The sequence below is a fragment of the Rhineura floridana genome, chromosome 16 (genome assembly GCF_030035675.1).
Source record: "Rhineura floridana isolate rRhiFlo1 chromosome 16, rRhiFlo1.hap2, whole genome shotgun sequence".
NCBI lineage: Eukaryota > Metazoa > Chordata > Lepidosauria > Squamata > Rhineuridae > Rhineura > Rhineura floridana.
The window spans coordinates 12,784,559-12,807,607 of NC_084495.1; the positions used below are offsets into that span (position 1 = coordinate 12,784,559).

Genomic DNA, 23,049 nt, shown 5'->3' on the forward strand with positions numbered 1-23,049 from the left:
ACTTGCAAAATGTGCATATTAGTCAAATTTGCACTAAAACGCTGTAGAATTAGCATGAGGATTTTTTAAAAAAATGCAAATTATTGCAGAAATGTAAATAATTGAATTTAAGAGCAGAGACACACTTACTGTTCTGCCGGTTAGTGTGTCTCCACATCTCTTTTCTGAAAATGGGGGCCCAAGACACTAGCCACACCTCACCCCTTTTTACTGTATAATCTGGTGGGAGTAGCTTGAGTGTTGTTTTTTAATGCTTCAAAGAGATTTTGCAACTGACTGGCAGATCAACCTGTTGCCCCTCCAGATGTGGCTAAAGGAAACACTTTCCAGTAGTTGACTAGTGTGTTCACAGCCTGAGACTGGAAAAATGAGAAACTGAGAGAAGTGAAATTGACAGATCTTTCCATTCCTAGGTCCTGTCAGTCAGTTAAGAAAAAGCAGACAGAACTGAGCTAGATGGACTGATGGTCTGACGTGGTATAAGCAGTAGTGTAGTGGTAAATTCAGAAGTACGGGGTCCCTTCATGATAGTCATGCCACACCCCCCATAGCAACGCCCCTCACAGTCACACCCCCTCACTCACTCACTTGCTTTTCGTCATCCTTTCCACACTCCTTAGTTCTCCTCCAGCATGCCTTCTCCCACAACAACAGATGTTCCTAGGAGCCAATCAACATGATAGGAGAGTGTGTTAGCTACTGACAAGAATCTTCCCAGTGGCTGATTCACCTCCTTTCATTCTGTTTGGCTCCAATCAGCAGGAAAGGACAATGAAGCATGTTAGAAAATTCTTTTTAGTGGCTAACACACTCCCCTTTCATACCGATTGGCTTGTAGGACAGTGAAGACATAGGGACCTGGCTGGGACCCTGCTCCCCAAAAAGTAAAGGGCCTAAGACTTGCCCCTCAGACCCTGGATGACTACACCCCTAGTTAAGGGAGCTGGGAATTGTAGCTCTGTGAGGGGTAAACAACACTTCCCAGGATTCTTGGGTGGCGGCGGTAGACCTCAATGCCAGGATAGGATCTAATAATGAGGTCCTCCTGGCATCGAACTTATGGAGGGGTGAGGACAACAATCACCTTCACCCAATTCACGAATGGACCTCTAAGGACCCCAGAATTAATTATCCGGGAATTTGCCTTTACCGCCTAGTGGGAATACACGACTTAGTTATTCTCAACGGTTTAAATGCACTGGATTCACTTGCTGAATACACCTACATATCGGGCAGAGGAAGCAGCGTAATAGATTACGCCATCATCTCACATCAGCTTCTACAACAAATAGTGGAATTTTTAGTAGAGAAAAGACAAGATAGTGATCATCTTCCCCTCTCCCTTCTAGTGCAACTAAAAGAGAAGACCCATGTGTCTAAGGACTCCAAGCCTTTGGCTAACACAGTGTACTTTACACACAGAAGAACCATCTGGACGCTCCAGGTGGCTTCCATGTTGACCACCTTTATTTCCTCCGATACAGCTCTGGCTATACAAGAACAAATAACGGAAACTGTCAGCCTCCAAACGGCCCTAAACGCTTATGATATTCTGAATGAGTCCTTGAAAACTCTTTTAGTACCAAAAGCTATGGCCCACAGAAACACCCAATCCACAGGAACCCCTAGCTGGTTCGATAACGAATGCCAGCATATCAAGAGGCAGTTGAGACAGCTGTATAAACAATACCGCCAGGAAAATTCTAGCTCTTTACCAGCTGAATATTACAATATTAAAAGAAAATATAAGTCCCTTCTAGCTTTCAAAAAAAGACAGGCATTGCAAGAAGGATGGAAGTCTCTAATTCAGGCTTCAAAGTCCAACAATTCTAAAAGTTTTTGGACTTTAGTATCAGGTGCTTTCAGGCCCACAAATTGTGCTCCCTGCCACATTCCTGCTCATATCTGGGAAACATATTATAAAGTTACTCATGCCAGTATTACCCACCGGCCCCTGGAACATTCCTTTGATTTTGACATTGGATCCCTACCTAATTGGCCACCTGTTACCCAGAGCGAAATAATAACTTTAATAGGTGGTCTAAAAGCTGGCAAAGCTCCGGGCTGTGACAATATACCACCAGAATTTTTGAAATGCCATCAAGACTGGTGGGCGCCCATGCTAGCTAATCTATTCACCCTGGTAAATAATACAGGACGTTCTCCTGAGGCCTGGCATGAAGCCATAATTATACCCATTTATAAAAAAGGCCCAAGGGATGACCCAGCTAGCTATAGGCCCATCAGCCTTTTGTCAATAGTAGGGAAACTGTATGCCAGTTATCTGAAAAGAAAACTGAGCGAATGGATGGAGGAGGAAAACATATTGGGCCCCGAGCAGGCAGGATTTAGGAGCGGTAGATCAACCTTGGACCATTGCCTCTTACTACATCACCTGGCTGAAAAATATAAGAACCAAATGGGAAAATCCCTTCATGTTGCTTTTGTGGACTTAAAGTCCGCCTTTGATTCTATTCCTAGGGATATTTTATGGGATAAACTGGCTAAATCTTCAATAGACAAAAGACTTTTCTTTCTAATTTATTCCCTTTACCAGGAGACCTCTGAGCGAATACGCTGCGGAACTAATGGGGGCCTTACCAGGTCAATTCCTACTACTAAAGGTGTCAGGCAGGGTTGTGTCCTGGCCCCTTTACTTTTTAATTTTTTTCTAAACGACGTGGCGACAAGATGTACTTCCCCAAATCTACACTTGCCCAAAATTGGTGAATATAGATGCCCCATACTGCTTTATGCAGATGATGCCGCTCTTTTGGCATTTACCCCAATTGGCCTTAAACGATTACTTCGTGTTTTTATGAACTACTGCTCTGAAAACCAGCTTAAAATAAACTTCTCCAAGACCAAAATATTAGTTTTTTCAAACCGTCCTCCTGCTGAGGAGTGGTTAATAAATGGTCAAAAAATTGAGCAGGTCAAAAGTTATAAGTACTTAGGCATTATCTTCCACTCTTCCCTCTCATGGTCCCCACATTTACGTGCGGTGGTCGCTTCAGCTCGCACAACAATGAAATGTATCCTACGTTATTATTACATCAAAGGAGGGCAGTTTATCCCGGCAGCTATCCAGATTTTTAGAGCAAAGGTAATACCTCAACTCCTATTTGGTGTTCCAATCTGGATTGCTGCCTTTAACACCTCGGTAGAGGCGGTTCTCTCTATCTTTTTACGACACCTCTTCGGAGTACCAAGGTGCGTTCCAAGTGCCGCCCTCAGACTTGAAGCCGGCTAAACTCGATGGAATGCCTTGCATGGTCGTACGCTTTTAAATTTTGGATCAAACTTTCCTATGGCCCTGCACATGGATATTTAAAAGGTCTCTGGGAAGACTTATACACTTCTAACTGGATGAAAACATTTCATCCCAAGATCCCTAGACTAGGATTCTCGCTAGAACAGTTATCTCTAATTGAACCATTAACGGCCAACCATCTTATAGGATCCAGACTTAAAGATATAGATAGACAAAGCGCAATTGCAGCAGCAACCAAACCATGTTCTCCGCTTTCTCACAATTTGAGTTTCAACATAAAATCCCACGCATATTACCTGGAGTTTTTAACTATTCCCAAACTCCGACACGCCTTTACCAAGGCAAGGTTTAATTGCCTTAATTCAGCTGTAATGGAAGGGAGATATCGCGGGATACCGCATGCCCAAAGGATCTGTCCCTGTAGGGGGGGAGAGATAGAAACACTCCATCACATCCTATTTGTATGCCCAATTTATTCTTCTGTACGGTCTAAATTCCTCCATTCTTCCATCAAATGGTTTTCTAATAGTCCCCCTGTGAGGTTGATAGAACAGTTTTTAAATGGTACAAACAGGAACCTTACAATAGCTGTGGCTAAATTTATTTACGCAGCCCAAACTATACGAACCAACCTTGTACCCTGAACGGATATTGCAAGCCTACATTTGATGTTTCTTGTAACCCTGAAGAGTTTTAGTTTCTTTTAATTTGTTGTTATTTTAAATATGTATTCGACTATTCCTTTTTTGTAACTAATCTTGTTGTATGGGTCTTTGACCGCAAATAAACATTGATTGGGTGGCGGTGGTGGGTGGGGAGAAGTCACATATACTTTAAATGTGCTTCCTTGGCAGTTCACACAGTTTGGGATCCAGTGTCAGGAGGAGGTTAGTATATGCCCTGGCTACCCCCTGCAGAATCGTGTGTAATTAGTAGACGATAAAAGGAAGAGTGGGTGCTGTTTTTATAATAAGCTTTACTGGGTTTCTTTTCCCGCCTATGGGAAATAGAAAATATTCTTCCTCTACCTCCAGTTGGAGTATCTCTCTACTGATTTCCTGATGTGCAAATGTCAATTAGTGGAAACTGAGATTGAAATTGTTCTTGCAAATCTGCATTTGCCCTAAGCCTTGCTTATAGACTTCTGTGGCACTAACAAAGCAATCTTATACTTGCCTACTCAGAAGCAAGTTCCATAGAATTAAAACGGTTCTACTCTTGGATAAGAGGGTATTTGATAGCAGGCTATGGCTGCTATCTTACTCACACTTACCTGGAATGAGTCTTATTGAACTCTATGGCATTTACTTCTGAGCCAGTACAAAATACAAATATATATCAGATTGCGCTGGCAGGAGCAGATAAGCTGTTCTGTTGCTATGAAGCTACCTCAAACCCAGCAGTACGATAAATCTTCATCTTGCTCAAGAACAGCCACTTGTAACACACTGCATCCGCATGAAGCCATTTGGCTTGTGCATGTTAATTAATCTTCTCCTGAAACTGAAGTCATTCCTAAAGTAATGGCAATAAAATAGATCAGAAAATGTTCCATTTAAACAAGGACCTAGTACTCTCTAGTGGTAGGAAGGAAGCATTGCCGCTATTACTAAACCCGAAGTTCTCTTTCAAGGGTGGGACACCCTTTAGGGTTATGGGATCTACTTTTTTGTTTGTTTTTAAAAGTTATTCTCACTCCTCTCAAGGCAAGATGGTTCCGCAGATGCCCCAGTGGTGACAAGTTTAGGGTGGGAAGGAGAGGCCATCATGGGAGCTGGATGGTGACATTTTGTCAAGCTCCTCCTCTCCCTTCAGGGCAAGATGGTTCTGCATGGCCAATGGCCAGGGATGATGGGAGTTGTCGTTCAGCAACTTCTGGAGGTCTGAAGGCTGCCGACATTTGAGTTAGGAAGAACAATTTTCATATGGTAACTTCTGTCATGTGTTGACTTCACAGCAAGCAAATCTCCTCTAATCTTGAAACGTGATGAGCAGGCCTGGTGTCAGAAGGCGGCCTGTTTGGGCACTGGCTCAAGGGCCCAGAAGTTCACAGAGGCCCACCACCCACCAGAACTGGGCTTGGCACTCCTCCCACCACCTGTCTTTGTTCTTGTGGGGGCCTGCTGGTGCCTTTACAACCACCTCCTCCTCCTCCTTCTCTTCCTCTGTGCTCACTCACCCATCCCTTCAGTGGCTGGAGACTCCAGGTGCTCTGCCAGAAGCCCTTCCACAGTCACAGTCACCAGAAACATGTCTGGCCTGCCTCCTTAGAAGCACATTCCATTGTTTTATTTATTTATTTACTACATTTACGTCCCGCCCTTCCTCCCAGAAGGAGCCCATGGGAAACTTTGCCTCATGGACATGGTGACCACCATGCGAGGCATCATGGAAGAGTGAGGTGAAGTTTAATGTGTCATGGAAGCTGCTTCTCAGGGGGCGGCCCCCCATATGTTTCTGGTAGAGGTGGCTGTGGAAGGGCTTGCGGTGGAGTGCCCAGACCCTCCGGCCGCTGAAGGGATGAGCGAACAAGCACAGAGGTGGTGGTAGTGGTAGCGGCGGGTCCCTGCAGCAACAAAGACGGGTGGCAGGAGAAAGTGATCCGATGACTCCGTAGGCGTCCATTGTGCCCGAGGGCCCCCAGAAATCTGGAACCAGCCCTGGCGATGAAACTCCATGGGCAAAAATGGTCAGCTGGTGTGTATTAGTTATGCTCATGGCCTCATCAATTGCCAGCAAACAGAACACAAATGCAGACACGGTAGCTTTCAGGGACTCCTGTATATTGTCAGCAAGATCGTTAATTTTCTCTCAGCCCCTGTGCAGTAGGCACTGCCTCACCAACCTCAGTCGTCCCTCAACCCATTCCCACTTGCCTGCTTTGTTCCTTACAGTCCAGGAGGTGGCACTGCCTGTCACCTTTCTCTTCCTTCATCTCAGTAGTGCTGCTCTTCTGCACAGTGGAGGATGGGGGCAAAACCAGAATTAGTTGACTTTGTCTGCCATTGGCTCTGACTCCACCCCCTGTTGACTTCTCTGCCTTCCACCCTACCAGTCCTGGACAGCACCAGCCACCAGTACCTGCGTGATGCTAAAATTTTCAAATAAGGAAAAGTTTGTCTGGGACCAATATGGTTGCACTTGTAAGTGCGCCCTTCCTTTTTTTAAAGCAACCTCTCCTTTTACATGTGGCCTCTGCCTCTTTGCAAAAAGATCAGTGTGATTTCACAACATCGTCCTCCTTTAGTGTTAGAAGACTGTCTTGCTACACTTCCAAAGTATTTTTCACCACTTTAATTTTGTTATCATGAAGCTGGCCTTTAAGTTCTTGCGTTTTGTACTGAAATGTCTTTCCAAGAGTGGTTTCTTCAAAACTGCAACCAGTTACTGACAGATGAGGCAAACAGGCTTGCTTTTCACCTCCACACACAAAATAAATAATAATAATAATAATAACAGCATTTGAAACATGGCACTCTGCATCCACTTTGAATTTTTTTTTTTTTGCTGGGAGAGCCAACATTACAATGGATCTCATAAGACTAGTGATGGCTACTCATCATCAGATATCTGTTCTGGAGCAAAGATATTATAAGATATTCATAGCAATGCTAACTGGTAGACAATACTAATGGTTTTTAATGATTATTTAATGATTAATTAATGTAGTTATTTAATGACTATTAAATAGGGACAAAAATGTCTGTCAATTTCAGTTCTCTGTTTTTCATTTGTCCAATCAGTTATCCATATTTTTGCAGCAATTTGCATTTAAAAAAAATTCCTTATGAAAATTCTCCAGTGTTTCAGTATGAATTTCTCCTAAAGAACACATTTTTGTATGCAGTTTTGGATAATTAAACATTTTTGCAAGCATTTTCTTGTCATATAATGCATTTTGTGTGCTATTTTCATTCTGATATTTATTTTTATGCACACTCTCCTAACATGCATTTTTGTAAACATTTTTGGTTGGTGAACTGCATTGCAAAATCCAAATAAGTGCACGTATCAAAGGATGGCTGTATTTCGGTTCTCATACTGTTTCTGAAAGATTTGATAAATTCAGTTGGAAATGCGAACTGAACTGAATTTCTCTCCCATCCCTACTTATTAAGATTATATGTTAAGAATCCAAAAGGCTTTTAATGGTCCGCCCCCGGAGACTAATGGATCCTGAGGGTTTCCAAAGGGCTCTGGGGGATTTCCTGACTGAGAAGACTGGTGCTCCTGTCGAAGCCCTGGTCGGATTGTGGAATACGGAGATGACCCGGGTGGTTGACACAATCGCTCCCATGCGCCCCCTCCTATGTAGAGCTCATACAGCTCCATGGTATACCGTGGAGCTGAGAGTGATGAAGCAAGAGAGGAGGAGGTTTGAGTGCAGATGGAGGTGAACTCCTGACGAATGCAATTATGCCTTGGTGAGTGCCTCTTCTAAGCGGTATATAGTAGCGGTGAGGGCAGCAAAAAAGAGATATTTTGCTGCCACAATTAAGGCATCTCTCTCCCGCCCGGCGGAGCTCTTTAAAATCGTACGAGGGCTTTTACATTCTGGCCCTCGGGACATCATAGATTCATCTGTAGCCCGCTGTGATGAGTTCGCGAGGCACTTCCAGGATAAGATTGCATGCATTCGCCGGGACTTAGACTCCAATATTATGGCAGTGGGATCTAATGAAGCATCCAGAACACGGTCTTGTCCTTGTTTATTGGATGAGTTTCAGTCTGTACAGCTTGAGGATGTTGACAAGATCCTTGGACTGGTGCGGGCGACCACATCTGTGCTGGACCCTTGCCCCTCTTGGCTGGTGAAAGCTGGCAGGACCGGAACCGCTGGCTGGGCCAAGGAGATAATAAACACCTCTTTGAGAGAGGGAGTGGTCCCTGACTGCCTAAAAGAGGCGGTTGTGAGACCGCTCCTGAAGAAACCCTCTTTGGACCCAGATAACCTGAACAACTATAGACCTGTGGCGAATGTTCCGTTCCTGGGCAAGGTGCTAGAATGGGTGGTTGCCGGCCAGCTCCAGGGGCTCTTGGATGACACTGATTATCTTGATCCATTTCAATCCGGTTTCAGGCCCGGTTTTGGCACTGAAACAGCCTTGGTCGCCCTGTATGATGACCTTTGTCGGGAGAGGGACAGGGGGAGTGTGACTCTGTTGATTCTCCTTGATCTCTCAGCTGCTTTTGATACCATCGACCATGGTATCCTTCTGGGAAGACTCACGGAGTTGGGAGTTGGGGGTACTGCTTGGCAGTGGCTCCGCTCCTACTTGGTGGGTCGCCACCAGAAGGTAGTGCTTGGGGAACATTGCTCGATGACCTGGACTCTCCATTGTGGAGTCCCGCAGGGATCGGTACTGTCCCCCATGCTTTTCAACATCTACATGAAGCCGCTGGGTGTGGTCATCAGGAGTTTTGGGGTGCGTTGCCATCAGTACGCTGATGACACGCAGCTCTGTTTCTCCTTTTCATCCTCTTCAGGTGAGGCTGTTAACGTACTAAACCGCTGCCTGGCCGCGATAATGGACTGGATGGGAGCTAACAGACTGAAGCTCAATCCAGACAAGACCGAGACGCTGTTGGTGAGTGCCTTCTCTGCCCAGATGGAGGATGTTCATCCTGTTCTTGATGGGGTTACACTCCCCTTGAAGGAACAGGTGCGTAGCTTGGGGGTTCTTTTTGATCCTTCCTTGTCACTTGAGGCCCAGGTGGCCTCGGTGGCACGGAATGCTTTCTACCATCTTCGCCTGGTAGCCCAGCTACGTCCCTCTCTGGACAGTGACGACCTCGCCTCAGTTGTTCATGCTCTGGTAACTTCTAGACTGGACTACTGCAATGCGCTCTACGTTGGGCTGCCCTTGAAGACTGTTCGGAAACTACAACTAGTCCAGAATGCAGCGGCCAGATTGCTGACGCGGACCAGTAGGTCCGCTCATATAACACCTGTTCTGGCCCGTCTGCACTGGCTTCCTGTTTGTTTCCGGGCTAGATTCAAAGTGCTGGTTTTGACCTATAACGCCCTACACGGCATGGGACCGCAATACCTGGTGGACCGCCTCTCCCAATATGAACCTACCCGGACACTGCGCTCAACATCTAAGGCCCTCCTCCGAGTGCCATCCCATCGAGAAGCTCGGAGGGTGGTGACTAGAACCAGGGCCTTTTCCATGGTGGCCCCTGAACTGTGGAACAGCCTCTCCAATGAGGTGCGCCTGGCGCCGACGCTACTATCTTTTCGGCGCCAGGTGAAAACCTTTTTATACTCCCAGGCATTTTAAAGTGTGTTTTAATAGCATTTTCATCATTATTTGTATTTTGGATGTTGTTTGGTTCTTTTATTGTTTGTTTGTTTTGTTTTCTTGATTTATTGTATTTATTGTATTTATACATTGCTTGTTTTTTATCTTTTTGTACACCGCCCAGAGAGCCTTCGGGCTTAGGGCGGTATATAAATAAAATAAAATAAAATAAAATAAATAAATAAATAAATAGTCATGAATGAGTTGAAGCCAATCTGAGACACATACACTCCTTATGCCCATGAATGAACTTTAACGATGCTTCCTTTACTGCTGCAAATAACAATTCAAATCAAATCAAAGGTCACATGGCATCATGAATGAGTTGCAGGCAATCTCAGACAACCCCCTTATGTCCAAGAAGCAACTTTAACAATGCTTCTTTTACTGTTGCTAACACATTTACCCATGTGAAACTGCTCACCAAGATTTCTAATGTTGCTGTGCTGTCAGTTGAGCCGTCAACTGAGGAACTAAAGGAGAAGCATGAGAATTGCTCCTCCAAGGCTTTCCAATCATATCAGAGTGCTATGAAAACTCCCTGAGGAGGACACCAAGAGTATCTGGATTAAAATTAATGGGGCAAGGAATAAAAGGAATATTGTGGTTGGAGTCTACCAGACCACCCAATCAAAGAGAAAACGAGGATGAAACTTTTGCAAATAATAAACTCAGAACAATGGTGAGTAACATTCTGTGGCAAGCAACCCTAATTACAAAAGGGACTCCTAATTAGAAAAGATGGGTAGGAGTTTCTAAAAAAGGAAATTCTAAATGCACAACGGCAAACAATTCCATCAAGGAAAAAAGGGGGAAGACAGCAGAAGAAGACAATGTGGTTTCATAGAAAGCTTAGAGATCCTGAAAACAAGAAAGGACACATACAGGATGTCAGAATTCTATTGAGTTGCGTAGCAGAGCGGAGCGTATTGAGTGAGCTTATGTGTGTGTGTTTGAATCTTTGCTAAGATTCTACCTTTCCTGCAAATTAGTCAGAGATAAGAAAGAACTACTTTATTCTGGAAGTACATGCTTGATAGGAAAGAGTTCTATATCTAGCTAACTAGCTATGTTGGAGCAGCCTGCACTGGTCCCAGTGCAGCTCTCATGCTGGTTGAGAAGGAGAGACAAAGGAAAGATGTCTGCTCCCCTATCGAGAGAGAAGGAACTGGGAAGGCAGGAAGGAACTGGGATCAACATCCTTTGCATATCAGTCTAGCAGGAAGGGGAGAGACGCAGAGCTTGGAAAGGTACTTTTTTGAACTACAACTCCCATCAGCTCAATCCAGTAGCCAAGCTGGCTGGGGCTGATGGGAGCTGTAGTTCCAAAAAGTAACTTTTCCAAGCTCTGGAGAGATGGCAAGGATCAAAGGACAGGTATAGCCTAGCAACCGAGAGGTCTCTTCCCTAGCTACCCTTTTTAACCTCATGCAGCCTCAACCCACCACGTTGGAGTTGAACCTCATACATTCCAACACAGGAAATGGAAGGAACGCCAGGCCACAAAGGAAGAGTACAGACAGGTATCACGGAATTGCAGGGATGGTGTCAGGAAGGCTAAAGCTGAGCTGAAGTTTACGAGATAAGCCAAAAGCAACAAAAAAGCTTTCTTCAGGTACATCCATAGTAAAAGACAGAGAAAGGAAATGGTGGCACAGCTACTCAATGAGAATGGCAAAATAACAACAGATGACAAAGAAAAGGCAGAAGTGCTCAATTCCTACTTTGGCTCAGTCTTCTCCCAAAAGAGGGTTTATGACCCTCCTGGGAAATGTGAAGTTGAAGGGGCAGGATTGCAGCTTGAGGTTGATTCGTCAAGGAATACCTAATCACTTTGAATGTTCAAATCCCCAGGGCCCAATGAACTGCATCCAAGGGTATTGAAGGAACTGGCTGAAGAACTTTCAGAACCACTGTCTATTATCTTTGCAAAATCGTGGAGGATGAGTGAAATGCCAGATGACTGCAGGAGGGCTAATGTTGTCCCCATCTTCAAAAAGGGCAAAAAGGAGGAACCTGGGAACTACAGACCAGTCAGCTTGGTCGATCCCTGGGAAAATTCTGGAGCAGATTATAAAGCGGTCGGTCTGTAAGCATCTTAGAAACAATGCAGTGATTACTAGAAGCCAACACGGATTTGTCAAGAACAAACCCTGCCAGACTAATCTTATCTCATGTTTTGATTGGGTAACCTCCCTGGTAGACTTCAGGGAGTATATGTTGACTTCAGCAAAGCTTTTGACAAAGTGTCCCATGACATTCTGGCTAAATGTGGGCTGTATGGAACAACTATCAGGTGGATCCACACTTGGCCACAGAATCGTACTCAAAGAGTGCTTATCAATGGTTCCTTCTCAAACGGGAGAGGAAATGAGTGGGGTACTGCAGGGCTCAGTCCTAGGTCCAGTGCTCTTCAATGTTTTTATTAATGACTTGGATGAGGAGGTGCACGGAATGCTTATCAAATCTGCAGATGATTAAAATTGGAAGGAATAGCTAATACCTAAGAAGACAGAAACAAAATTCAAAGGGATCTTGACAGCCTGGAGCACTGGACTGAAAACATCAGAATGAAATTTAACAGGGCTAAATGCAAAGTTCTACACCTAGGAAAAGAAACCAAATGCCCAGTTATAAGATAGGGATATTTGGGTCAGCGATACTACATGTGAGAAGGATCTTGAGATTGTTGTTGATCACAAGCTGAATATGAGCCAACAGTGCAATATGGCTGCAAAAAAGGCAAATGCTATTTTAGGCTGCATTAACAGAAGTATAGTTTCCAAATCGGGTGAGGTATTTGTTTCCCTCTATTTGGCAATGGTCAGACCTCATCTTGAGTATTGCCTCCATTTCTGGACACCACACTTTAAGAAAGATACAGACAAACTGGAACAGGTTTCAGAGGAGGGCAACAAGGATGATCAGAGAACTGGAAACAAAGCCTTATGAGGAGAGACTGAAAGAAATGGGCATGTTTAGCCTTGAGAAAATAAGACTGAGAGGAGATATGACAGCACTGTTCAAGTACTTGAAAGGTTGCCACACAGAGGAGGGTTGGGATCTCTTCTTGATCATTCCAGAGTGCCAGTCACAGAATAATGGGCTCAAGTTGCAGGAAACCAGATTTCAGCTGAGCATCAGGAAAAACTTCCTGTCAGAGCAGTACAACAATGGAACCACTGACCTAGGGAGGTGGTGGGCTCTCCAACACTGGAGGCATCCAAGAGACAGCTGGACAGCTATCTGTCCGGTATGCTTTAATTTGGATTCCTGCATCGAGCAGGAGGTTGGACTCAATGGCCTTAAAGGCCCCTTCCAACTCTATGATTCTATGATTCTCAAGCAGGATGGGAGTAGGCTGCTTGAGAAGGATACAAACGGTCCCAGCCAGTGGTGTAGTGGCAAAATCAGAAGTGTAGGATCCCTACATGATAATCACAGCTAAGCCCCCTCCCCCCCCTATTTTTCTGCCCGGTTGAGAATGAGATTCTTGTTCATGCCTTCTCCCACAACAGACATCCATTGAAGCCAATGAACATGAAAGGGAGGAGTGTTAGCTACTAAGAAGCGTCTTCTCAGTGGCAGGCTCATCTCCTCTCACTCTGATTGGCTCCAATCAGCAGGAAAGGCCATGGAAGCCTGTTAAGACTCTATTCAGTGGCTAACACACACCCCTTTCATGCTGATTGGCTCGCAGGATGCTGGAGACGTAGGGACCCTGCTCCCAAAAAAGTAAGGAGTTTAAGATCCCCGGAGACCCCAGATGACTACACCCCTGCTCCCAGCCATTGACAATATCAGCTGGACAGCGAGTCAGAGACTGGAGCCACATCTGTACCACATGTTTAAAGCACTATGCTACCATTTTAAACAGTCATGGCTTCCCCCCAAAATCTGGAAACTGTAGCTTGTGAAGTGTGATGAAAGTTTTAGGAGACGTCTTGTTCCCTCTCACAGCAATTCCCAGAGTTCCCCGTGAAGGACTGATTATTAATTGTCAAATGACAAGTGGTCACTTTGTGAGATGAACAAGGGTTTTCTAACAGCACTTTAAACAAACTACAGTTCCCAGGATTCTTTGGGGGGGGAGGCCGTGACTGTTTAAAGTGGTATAATACTGCTTTAAATGTATAGTGTGGATGTGGCTTGGAATGCCACTTGGGAAGACTTTGTTTCTTTGTGGTGCCACAAGGCCACTGAGGAACACATCTGTTGAAACGCGTTTGGCCACTTTTTGTATTTTATCATGTATGGGCATTGATTTGAAGTTGTATGTTGAAATGTGTGAATGAATTTATACCGGTTTTATAAATTGTTTACAATAAATTACACTCTTTTCAATTTAGTGGTTTAAATGTGTACCTTAACTCTTTTTTTTTGAGCCACCACCAGTGCCAGTAAATTGGGTCAAAGTGCTCTTCGGCTGGTGAGCAAGGCTTGGTGGGCCAGATTAGGTACACAGCTTAGTAGTTATCTAACCTGGGTTCAGATACTGCAGTTTTCTTGTTGGCACCCCCCCCCCTGCAATTTATTATGAATTCATATCCATGATTGTTGCAGTAAAGATTTATTATTCAAGATACTGGAAAATGCCAATGGTTTCCCAGTTGCCCAAAGTTACTTATTTAGAATATTGTGCTTTATAGTCATGCTTTATAGTAGCAAGAATATAGTCATCCAGGGTCTCAGACTCCTTAGTTTTTTGGGAACAGGGTCCCTATATATTTCCAGTATCCTATGAGCCAATCAGCATGACAGGCCAGTGTGTTAGTCTGAGAAGTGTCTTTTAACATGATTCCATGTCCTTTCCTGCTGATTGGAGCCAGACACTCTCAGTAGCTAACACTCTCTTCTTTCATGCTTATTGGCTCCTGTTGTGAGAGAAGGTACAGTATTAATATTAGGTCTCATTGAGATCTCATTCTCAACCCTGCAGCTGAAAAAGGGGTAAGGGGTGTGGCTGTGATTAACATGAAGCCACCCGGCACTTCTGAACCAGGCCCCCATCGTAAAGCGGAAATCGCCGTAAAGCGAACCCATTGACTATAATGGGTTGCGTCGCACAAAAATGCTGCAAAATGCCGCAAAAGTGCAAAATCGGCTTTAAAACGGGATTTTCCCCTAATTGAAAGCTGCTGCATCAGCGGAATGCTGGAAAACGGAACACCGTAAAGCGGGGCCCTACTGTACTGCCTGAGAGGCCCCCAAAAGCAACTTACAAAAGATTCTCACAATGATAGTCAAGTCCAGTATCAAGAACAGAAACAAGACGGTATCCCCATAGTGCCAGGATTATTCAGGTGGCATTTCCTGCTCTTATTCTGGGGTCTTCCTTTTGGTCTCTGCTTACCAGGCAACAGGTTCCACAATGATGTTCTTTGAGGCAAAAGATCTGAGACTCAGCAGCTGGGCAGTTAGGTTGCACTCCTATACTCTCTTACCAGCGAGAAAGACCCTTTCTTGGAGAAAGTGAAAAGGATTGCAGTGCAAACCGTATTATCATGTGACCATGTAGAAATTTACTAATGTAATTTGCATAAAAAAGACAAACATATGACAGCTTTGTTTAAAATTTATCAATATTTATGGAGTACTGAACCTTCCCCCTGCATATATCAATGGACACGATCCATATTTTATATTTGAATACTAAAAAAATTGTTTTGATTATACAGTTTTGTATTTCTGTCCACGTTGTTATTTCAGTATTTCAGTTACAACATTACAATTTATTTACACAATTAATTTGTTTAAAAAATTATTCCATGTTGGATGAGGGCTCCTGCGGGAAGGGCGGGATGTACATTTAACAAACAAACATGTTAGCAATGCCAAGAAAACGACTGTATTCCTTAACGTTCCTTCTGGCGAAATTTACCCAGCAACTTTCTTGGAGGCCCTCCGCCCCTCCCGCCTCCTTTGCGTCACGTGCTCCTCTCCCGCCTCGTCGAGACACATCGAAGAGGCGGGGCTCCTTTTTCCCCGTGCGCGGGCGCTAACCGTTATTCTCGGCGTTTCTCGCGATATCCCGTCACGCCAGGGTGGGAGGGGGAGAAGGCGAGGAAGAAAAGAAGGGGGAGCCAAGGAAGGGGGGCCGGGTTTTGTGAGGGGTCCCTCCCCCGCCCCCCTTCCTCCTCCCTCCCCGCTTTCCCGGCCGGCGGTTGCCGACACAAAATGGACGCCGCTGTGGCCGATGTCGTTTCTCCGGTGGCGGCGGCTCCTCCGGCCCCTGCCGCTGCCAGCCCGGCCCGCGAGGAGGAGCCTTCCACCTCGGCCGCCTGCTCTTCCTCCTCGCAGGAGCCCGGCGGCCCAGAGGAGGTACGGCGTGGGGAAAGGGAAGGAGAATGAGAGGCGGCGGCGGCCTCTAGACTGCGTGCCAGTCACCTCCCTTTGCTCCCTCAGGCGCGCCCTTAAAGCCCCCCCCCGTGCCGACCTCTGTGTAAGCTCAGAGGAACTCTCTCTTTGACCTGCGTGTAAGCTCAGTGGAACTCCCCCTTTTTGTTTTCACCCCCGTGTGCTGAGAGGTCCATATATAAAACTGCACTTTGTTCTTTGAGACACCATATATATCGGGGCTCCTGTGGCCCTGCAGGCGTTGTTGGGCTCTCAGCTCCCATCAGCTCCAGCCAGCATGGCCAATGCTCGGGGATGACGGGAGTGTGGAGTCCAGCAACACTTGCAGGGCCACGCACGTTTTGCGCACATTGGTGGTCAGGGACGGGGAAAAGAAGGTTTATCGTGCTCGATTCTTGCTGCCAGCGTATTCTTATACTGAAATGCTCCTGGAGGAAGTGTATCCTCTGGGCACCAGTTTTTGGGTTGGGAGTGTGGGGTAAGAGGTGGTGGTTTGGCAAATAATGCCACGTGCAACCTTCTTCTGAGATGTCAGTTGCAGGGAACAGGGGGGGGGGTTGAGGGCTGTTACTTCCTTATGGAGAGCCAGTGTGGTGTAGTGGTTAGAGTGTTGGACTACGACTTGGGAAATCAGGGTTTGAATCCCCACACAGCCATGAAGCTCACTGGGCGACCTTGGACCAGCACTGCCTCTCACCCTCAGAGGAGGGCAGTGGTAAACCACCTCTGAATACCACTTACCATGAAAACCCTTGGGTCGCCATAAGTCAGGATTGACTTGAAGGCAGTCCATTTCCATTTTTCACATTATCATGCCCAGATTTTAAAGTGTAGCTTCCTAGAGGCATCCAGTAGGAGATTTAGGATGCAGGACTAGAACAGGGATGGGGAACCTGCGGTCCCTCAGGTGTGTTTTGGGACTACAATTCGCATCCTGTGCGCCTTGTAATGAGTTGTAGGACTGGAACCAGGTAGGTTACAGATGCATACACACCATACATTTAAGGTACATTTCTCCCCCCAAAAGAATCCCAGAAACTAAGGGTGCTGGAACTTGTAGCTCTGTGAGGGGTAAACTACCATTCCCAGGATTCTTGGGGATGGGGAATGTGCTTTAAATGTATGGTGTGTACATATCAAGGGTATGAATCCCTGCTCAGCTGTGAAGCTCACTGGTGACCTTGGGCCAGTCACAGCCTTAACCTTCCTGACAGAGTTGTTGGGAGGATAGAACCGGGAGGGAGAAGTACTATGTTTGTATGCCACCTTGAGCTCCTCGGAAGAGAGGTGGAATAAAAATTAATAATAAATAATCCCTGACACCGTGTTGCCAGGGGCTGATGGGAATTGGAGTCCAGCAACATCTGGAGGGCCACAAGTTCCCCATCCCAGGTTATAACATTCCTTCAGGAGCACTGAAAGGTCCTGGGAGGTGGGACTGTTAGCTTCCCACATCTTTGGAATCTTCTATATGGACTGTAAAGCCCACCTTTCATAGAAGCACACAGAGGGGGGGACCAGACTGACCTCCTTGCAAGAGCTTGCTGAAAAGCTTAACTAGAAATGCTTGTGTTTGAATGCAGTGGTGGTGGTTGTTAAAATGCAAAATAAGAAATAAAAGCAATAGAACAATTAAAAAATCAATATGAATATTCCATGTAATGGATGTGTCACCTCCCATCTTCAACCATCAATCCACAGACATGCCACGGACCAGCTGGATGGAGCTTGTGAACCACTATTTAGGAACCCCTGGACTATCAGGTCTCAGGGTGTGACAATATAAAAATAAAATATAATCAGTTAAAACAATTATAGTCAGAAGAATAGGTTGTGTCCTAAAAAAAATAAGGTGGATATTCAGCATATTCTGTATAATTCAGCAGGTATATAAAGTATTATTAATTATTATTTTATGTTAATATTACACTTTCTATGACATCCTTGCCTACTACTACACTTTATATCGTTCTTCCAAGTAGTTGAAGGTGGCATGCACAATTCTCCACCCCAATTTAATTTTGCAGTAACTCTCAAGTAGGTTAGGCAGAGACTGACTGCGACCTGGGTCTCCTAGTGAGCCTCACATCTGAGTGGGGAGCTCAGTCTGGATCTCCCAGGTCTTAGTCCGAGACTCTTAACTGCTATATCACGCTGGCCCGCAGTGGACTGCATGTATGCAGTTCCTAACTATGATCGCTGAGAATGGAACTTCCATGTTAAAAGGCAGTCCTCTGAGTATCAGTTACTCAGGGAGGGAGCAAATGACAGGGGATGGCCACCATATCCTTGCCTTGCCTGCTGGTGAGTTTATCCAAAAGCATTAGGGTGGCTGCTGTTGGGAACAAGTTGCTGCACTAAGCAGACATTCTGTTTGATCCGGTAGGAAACTCTTATTTGTGTGAGTTCCTAGGCTTCTCTGTTCTTTATATTGCTTGGGGATGAACTGACTTGGGCTGCAATCCAGTACATACTTACCTGGGAGTAAGTCCCATTGAACTCAATGGAGCATTCTTCTGAATAGAAATGCCAATATTAGATTGCAGCCTCGATGATTTCCTGGTCATTCCCATCCCCAACCCCCTTCACCATAGTTCTGGGTTTGCAAACTTATAAAGGAATAGTACATAGGCTAAATGTGATAGGTGCTAGAGGAATAACTGTACGCTTGTTGCAGCAGCAAAACAAAAAGGTGTGTGGCACCTCACAGACCAGACCAGCCTTATGCATGCTTACTCAGAAGTAAGTCCCAGTATACTCAGTGGGGTTAACTAATACATCTTAAAAGTGTAAGAGCCAAGCAGGATCAGACTAGGTTCCATATACTTCAGCATTCTTTAGGAGCCACCATTACGTGGTCCACCAAAATGTTGGCCACTGACCCAGATGATCAGTTTACTCTGCCAGCTTTGTAGATCAAATCCACCTAAACTACATCTCTTATTTAAGGCACAGTTGCTGGCTTATGGTTTACCAGAAACAAGCAGTATGTTAATGAATCCTGCTCCAGTCTCGCTGCCTTCCTGTTCTGGCTCTGCCCACCTATCAAAATGGCCCCACCCCTGCCCTAGAGAGTGATCTAATTTAGCATGTTTATTTTACTTGTTTTTACTAAACCAAGATAAAAAAATTGAAACTATCAAGTGCTATATGTGTTTTTGAAATTTCTCTCAGGTTTAAAAGTAGTGTCCAGTGTGTCACAAGGATGTTTGAAAAATCTCAGGTTCAAATGCCCATAGGGCATGCCTATCTACTTGCCTCACTCCTTGAATCCTGATCAATTTACTTAGGAGATGAGTGCAAGAAACATTTCAGAGTAAGTAGTGGTGGTTTATGCCTTGGTATTGAAAGCTCAAACAGAAGCTCTCTCCCTCATTTCAGAAGTAAAGTACTTCCGTAATTTTTACAGAGGCAGCAATGCCCTCCATTTTTGGGGGTGGGTTAAATGGGGAGTTTGACCCACCATTAGACACCCAATAATTTTTGATTTTCCATCTTATTGCAGAAAAATGATCCTCCATTTCAACTAAAACCCCCTCCAAAGGCATCTAAATCTGAAAAAGACGTTGATCCAGAATATGAAGAAAAGATGGTAAGGTTTCTGATTTAGCAGTTTATCTAATGATAGGTTTACTATGTCTTTTGTTAAGCATGAGTTGTGGTGATAAGAGAATTAAAAATATTTGTATACATAATATTAACTGTTCTTCATGAAAACGTTGACAAATTGTTTCTATGTTTAGTGTTAGTCAGCTTTTAAAAAGAATGTAAACATTTCAAAATATATCTGGAACAATTTAACTGAGATTTTAAAGGAGCATGTTGTGTATCTGTATCTAGTCATCAGAACATCACAAAAACAAAGATTTAACAGTACAAAAGTAACAGAAGGTAATATCAATATAAGTTAACTTGGGCCCAAATAAAACTACAAGGTAAACAAACTTAAAATGCCAAATTTCCCTGGCAGATCACAGCATGCCTCTTTGAAAAAATGTGCTTCTTTTAACAAATATTTAAAATAAATAGCTTGAATTACTCAAATCTGAACAAAATTAGAACATTTAATTGATGTTCACATGTACCCCTTCAGAGAATCCTTAACACACCAAATCAATCACTATAGTGACTTTGTGTGTGTAATATATGCACATACACAGCCAGATCCTGTGCATGTTTACTTGGAATCCAGTCTTTCCTTCTCTAGTGGGGCTTACTCCCAAGAACGTATGTAAGAATATGTGAAGCATATGTTTGTATCTTAAGCATGTACTTTACATATAATAAAGCAGAGGTGGGGATATATGCACTGTTATACAAAAGAAACAAGTGTTTGAGGGGAGTGCAATTCACTTTACTTTACTTTCCACAGTTTTTAGCAGATGTATCTCTCTCTGCTCACCTTACTTGTAGTATTGGTCTGGTGGAAAATTGCTTTAAAACTGCAGAGCGCAGTGAGATAAAACAGGAAGAGAGGACAAGTTTTGTTCCATTCTCTTTTGTGCTCCTGTTAAAGTAGATCTTTCCATCCCAATTTATATGTGAATGGGGTAAGCATGTGTTTAAGATATACATGATTGTCTAGCAACTACAGTTAAAAGAATTTGAATGAGATACAAAATTGGAAGAGTCACAGTTTTATAGTACAGACTAGGATTAGCCAGTGGGTGCTGTTCAGAAGTTGTGGGCAACAACTTCCATCATTCCTGGCCATTGGCCATGCAGGTTGGTGCTGATGAGGACTGGAGTCCGCAACTTCTGGAGGACACCATGTTGGTTACCCCAGTATAGAAAGACCTCTAATACAAAGGATTTGTTGAGAAAAATTATAGTACAAAGTTACAAAGTGTCCATATTGGAAATCCTGTTGTGTTATGAATTCTCCTGAATAATGACTAGATCTGAAAGTCTACAGATTTCATTAGAGACTAAACTGAATAACTAATCTTTAGTCACTCACTGAACTTGTTTCTGCAATGTCTTTACCAATAACAATTACAACAATAATCCTGCAGTTTCTCAAAGCTGGCAGCGGTATCAAACTCTTCAGGTAGCTAGTATTCAAAATTCTTGTAAACAAGGAACAAAAATGTAAGTCAGTCTTTAAATTCAAAATAGTTGACGCTTAGTTGGTTTCCTGGTTCCTTGAGGAAGCTTTGTGTTGTTGCTCCCAAGTTCGTGGAAAGACAAACCGTGGCTGCAATCCTATATGCATTTACTTGGGAGTATGATTTCTGAGTAGACATGCATAGGAGAGCACTGTGTCTACTACAGACTGTAGGTTCTTTTAGACTTCCAGAAACTTGTCTCTCTCAACTCCCCTCATTTCTTAAAACCGTGGCTCCAGCATAGTTTCTGAACTGGGTCTCAGAAAAATAGAAAAACAAAGGAGAAAGAAATAATCAGAAAATAAATGTTCTTGTTTATTACTCTAAATAGACCCTTGCTCAGTTTTTGTTCTAGCACCACTCTGAGGTTTTATTACAATCAAGCAGTATATACATTTTGTTAAATAAAATGGAAATCATAACCCTCCCCCCAAACCTGCATATGTGTGTTTCCCCCAAAAAAGCTTCAAGAATTTTTTATGCAATATTATGTTGCCCTCATGTGGTGAAATGATATGTAATCCGCCTTTTTACTCAGCATTAGAGCGTTCAAAGTTCTTCACATATATTGGGTTAGATCCAGACTAAGACTGCAATCCTATACTTTCCCATCTAGAACTCAGTGGGGCTTAGAGATGTATAGGATTGCAGTACATGTTAGTTGCACTTGGGTTGCATGAAATCAATGTTAGTCACAACTAACATGTTCTGTTGATTTCAGTAGGACCTAAGTATGACTAATTTACAGTGCAATCCTAGGCATTCCTTCTCAGAAGTAGCTTTACTGAGTTTCATTGGACTTATTCCCAGATAAGTGCAACCCAATGCCTGCTATAATAGATCTGGAAGGTATTTATTTATTTAGCGATTTGTAATCTACTTTTCCATTCACTAGGATTCCTAAGGTGACTTATAATCATGAACAATAATTTAAACAAAGAGTGACTGGCTCATGGCCATTCTGTGAGCTTCATGGCTGAATGAGGATTTGAGCCTGGATCTTCCCAAATCTAGGCTGACATTTGTAGTTTCTAGGCTTTTCCCTCCAGTGGGAGGGGACAGAAGGAGCTACAGATGGACTTGGGGGACTAGGTAATGGTAAACATTTTCCCCTTGTTGGAGATGGGAAGCAGAGAAGGTATGGCTTGTCTACAGTCACCTAGCGTGTTCATGGCAGAGGCAAGATTTGAACTCTGGACTTCCTAGTTCACAGCTTACAGTGCAGTTCTGATTGCCCACTGAATTCTTAGGTGAGCATGTATAGAGTTGCTGCTTTTTTCTCGTAGTTGCTACAATTTAGCAGCTATTTCTTATTTTGGCCATATTGTTCTAAAAAAGTATTCATTCAGAATGGAAAAAAGCATGTTTTAACCATGTAGTATATGTTAATATTAATTTGCTTTTTCCAAAATCAGAGCATATAATGCATAGTGGATTCACTTCTAACATTGAGGAATTTCCCATAGACTGTGCTTTAACAAAGCTGATGCTTATTCCTGTCAGGTCTGCGCTGGAGATATTTAGAAGATAATTGTGTTCTTGATTAGGTGGAGTGCTGTTTATATTGTATATGATTGTTTCTGTATGGGATATTCTAAGGGTACGAGGTATTTTAAAAAGTTTCAAATTGTATTTTTGTACTCTTACTGGTTGGTTGTTTTGCTGCACTTATTCTTGCCTCCTTTGTGAGGATATTTTCTGAAAAAGTGGAATATAAATCTATGAAATTATTATTATTATTATTATTATTATTATTATTATTATTATTATTATTATCTAAAATTTATTAGACGCCTATCTGGCAGGTGAAACCTGTCACTCTAGGCGACGTACAACAAAAAAAATACATATCGAAATACAGATTACAGCATACTAAAACAAATTAGAGCATATAAATAAAACAACATAAAAATCAAAATGAATTATGACAGCCAATCCACATCCAACACTGAATGGCTATAACAGATATCCCCACCAACTTAATCAAAAAGCCAGGTCTTCAGCT

At 43.7% G+C, this 23,049-nt stretch overlaps 1 protein-coding gene across 2 annotated transcripts in view; it reads left to right on the forward strand.

Moving 5' to 3' along the window:
* The first annotated feature begins 14,752 nt into the window (after positions 1-14,752).
* The window catches only part of SMARCA1 (SWI/SNF related, matrix associated, actin dependent regulator of chromatin, subfamily a, member 1), a 63,349-nt gene continuing 55,052 nt past the window's right edge, over positions 14,753-23,049 (forward strand). The window contains exons 1-2 of one of the 2 annotated variants that reach the window (XM_061598419.1): positions 14,753-14,882; positions 19,442-19,528. In XM_061598419.1, the coding sequence (XP_061454403.1) occupies positions 19,526-19,528 (3 nt within the window). In that variant the 5' untranslated portion in view covers positions 14,753-14,882; positions 19,442-19,525. Of the gene's footprint in view, positions 14,883-15,693; positions 15,901-19,441; positions 19,529-23,049 lie in introns of those variants that run through there. The other variant, XM_061598418.1, reaches the window with a different exon arrangement.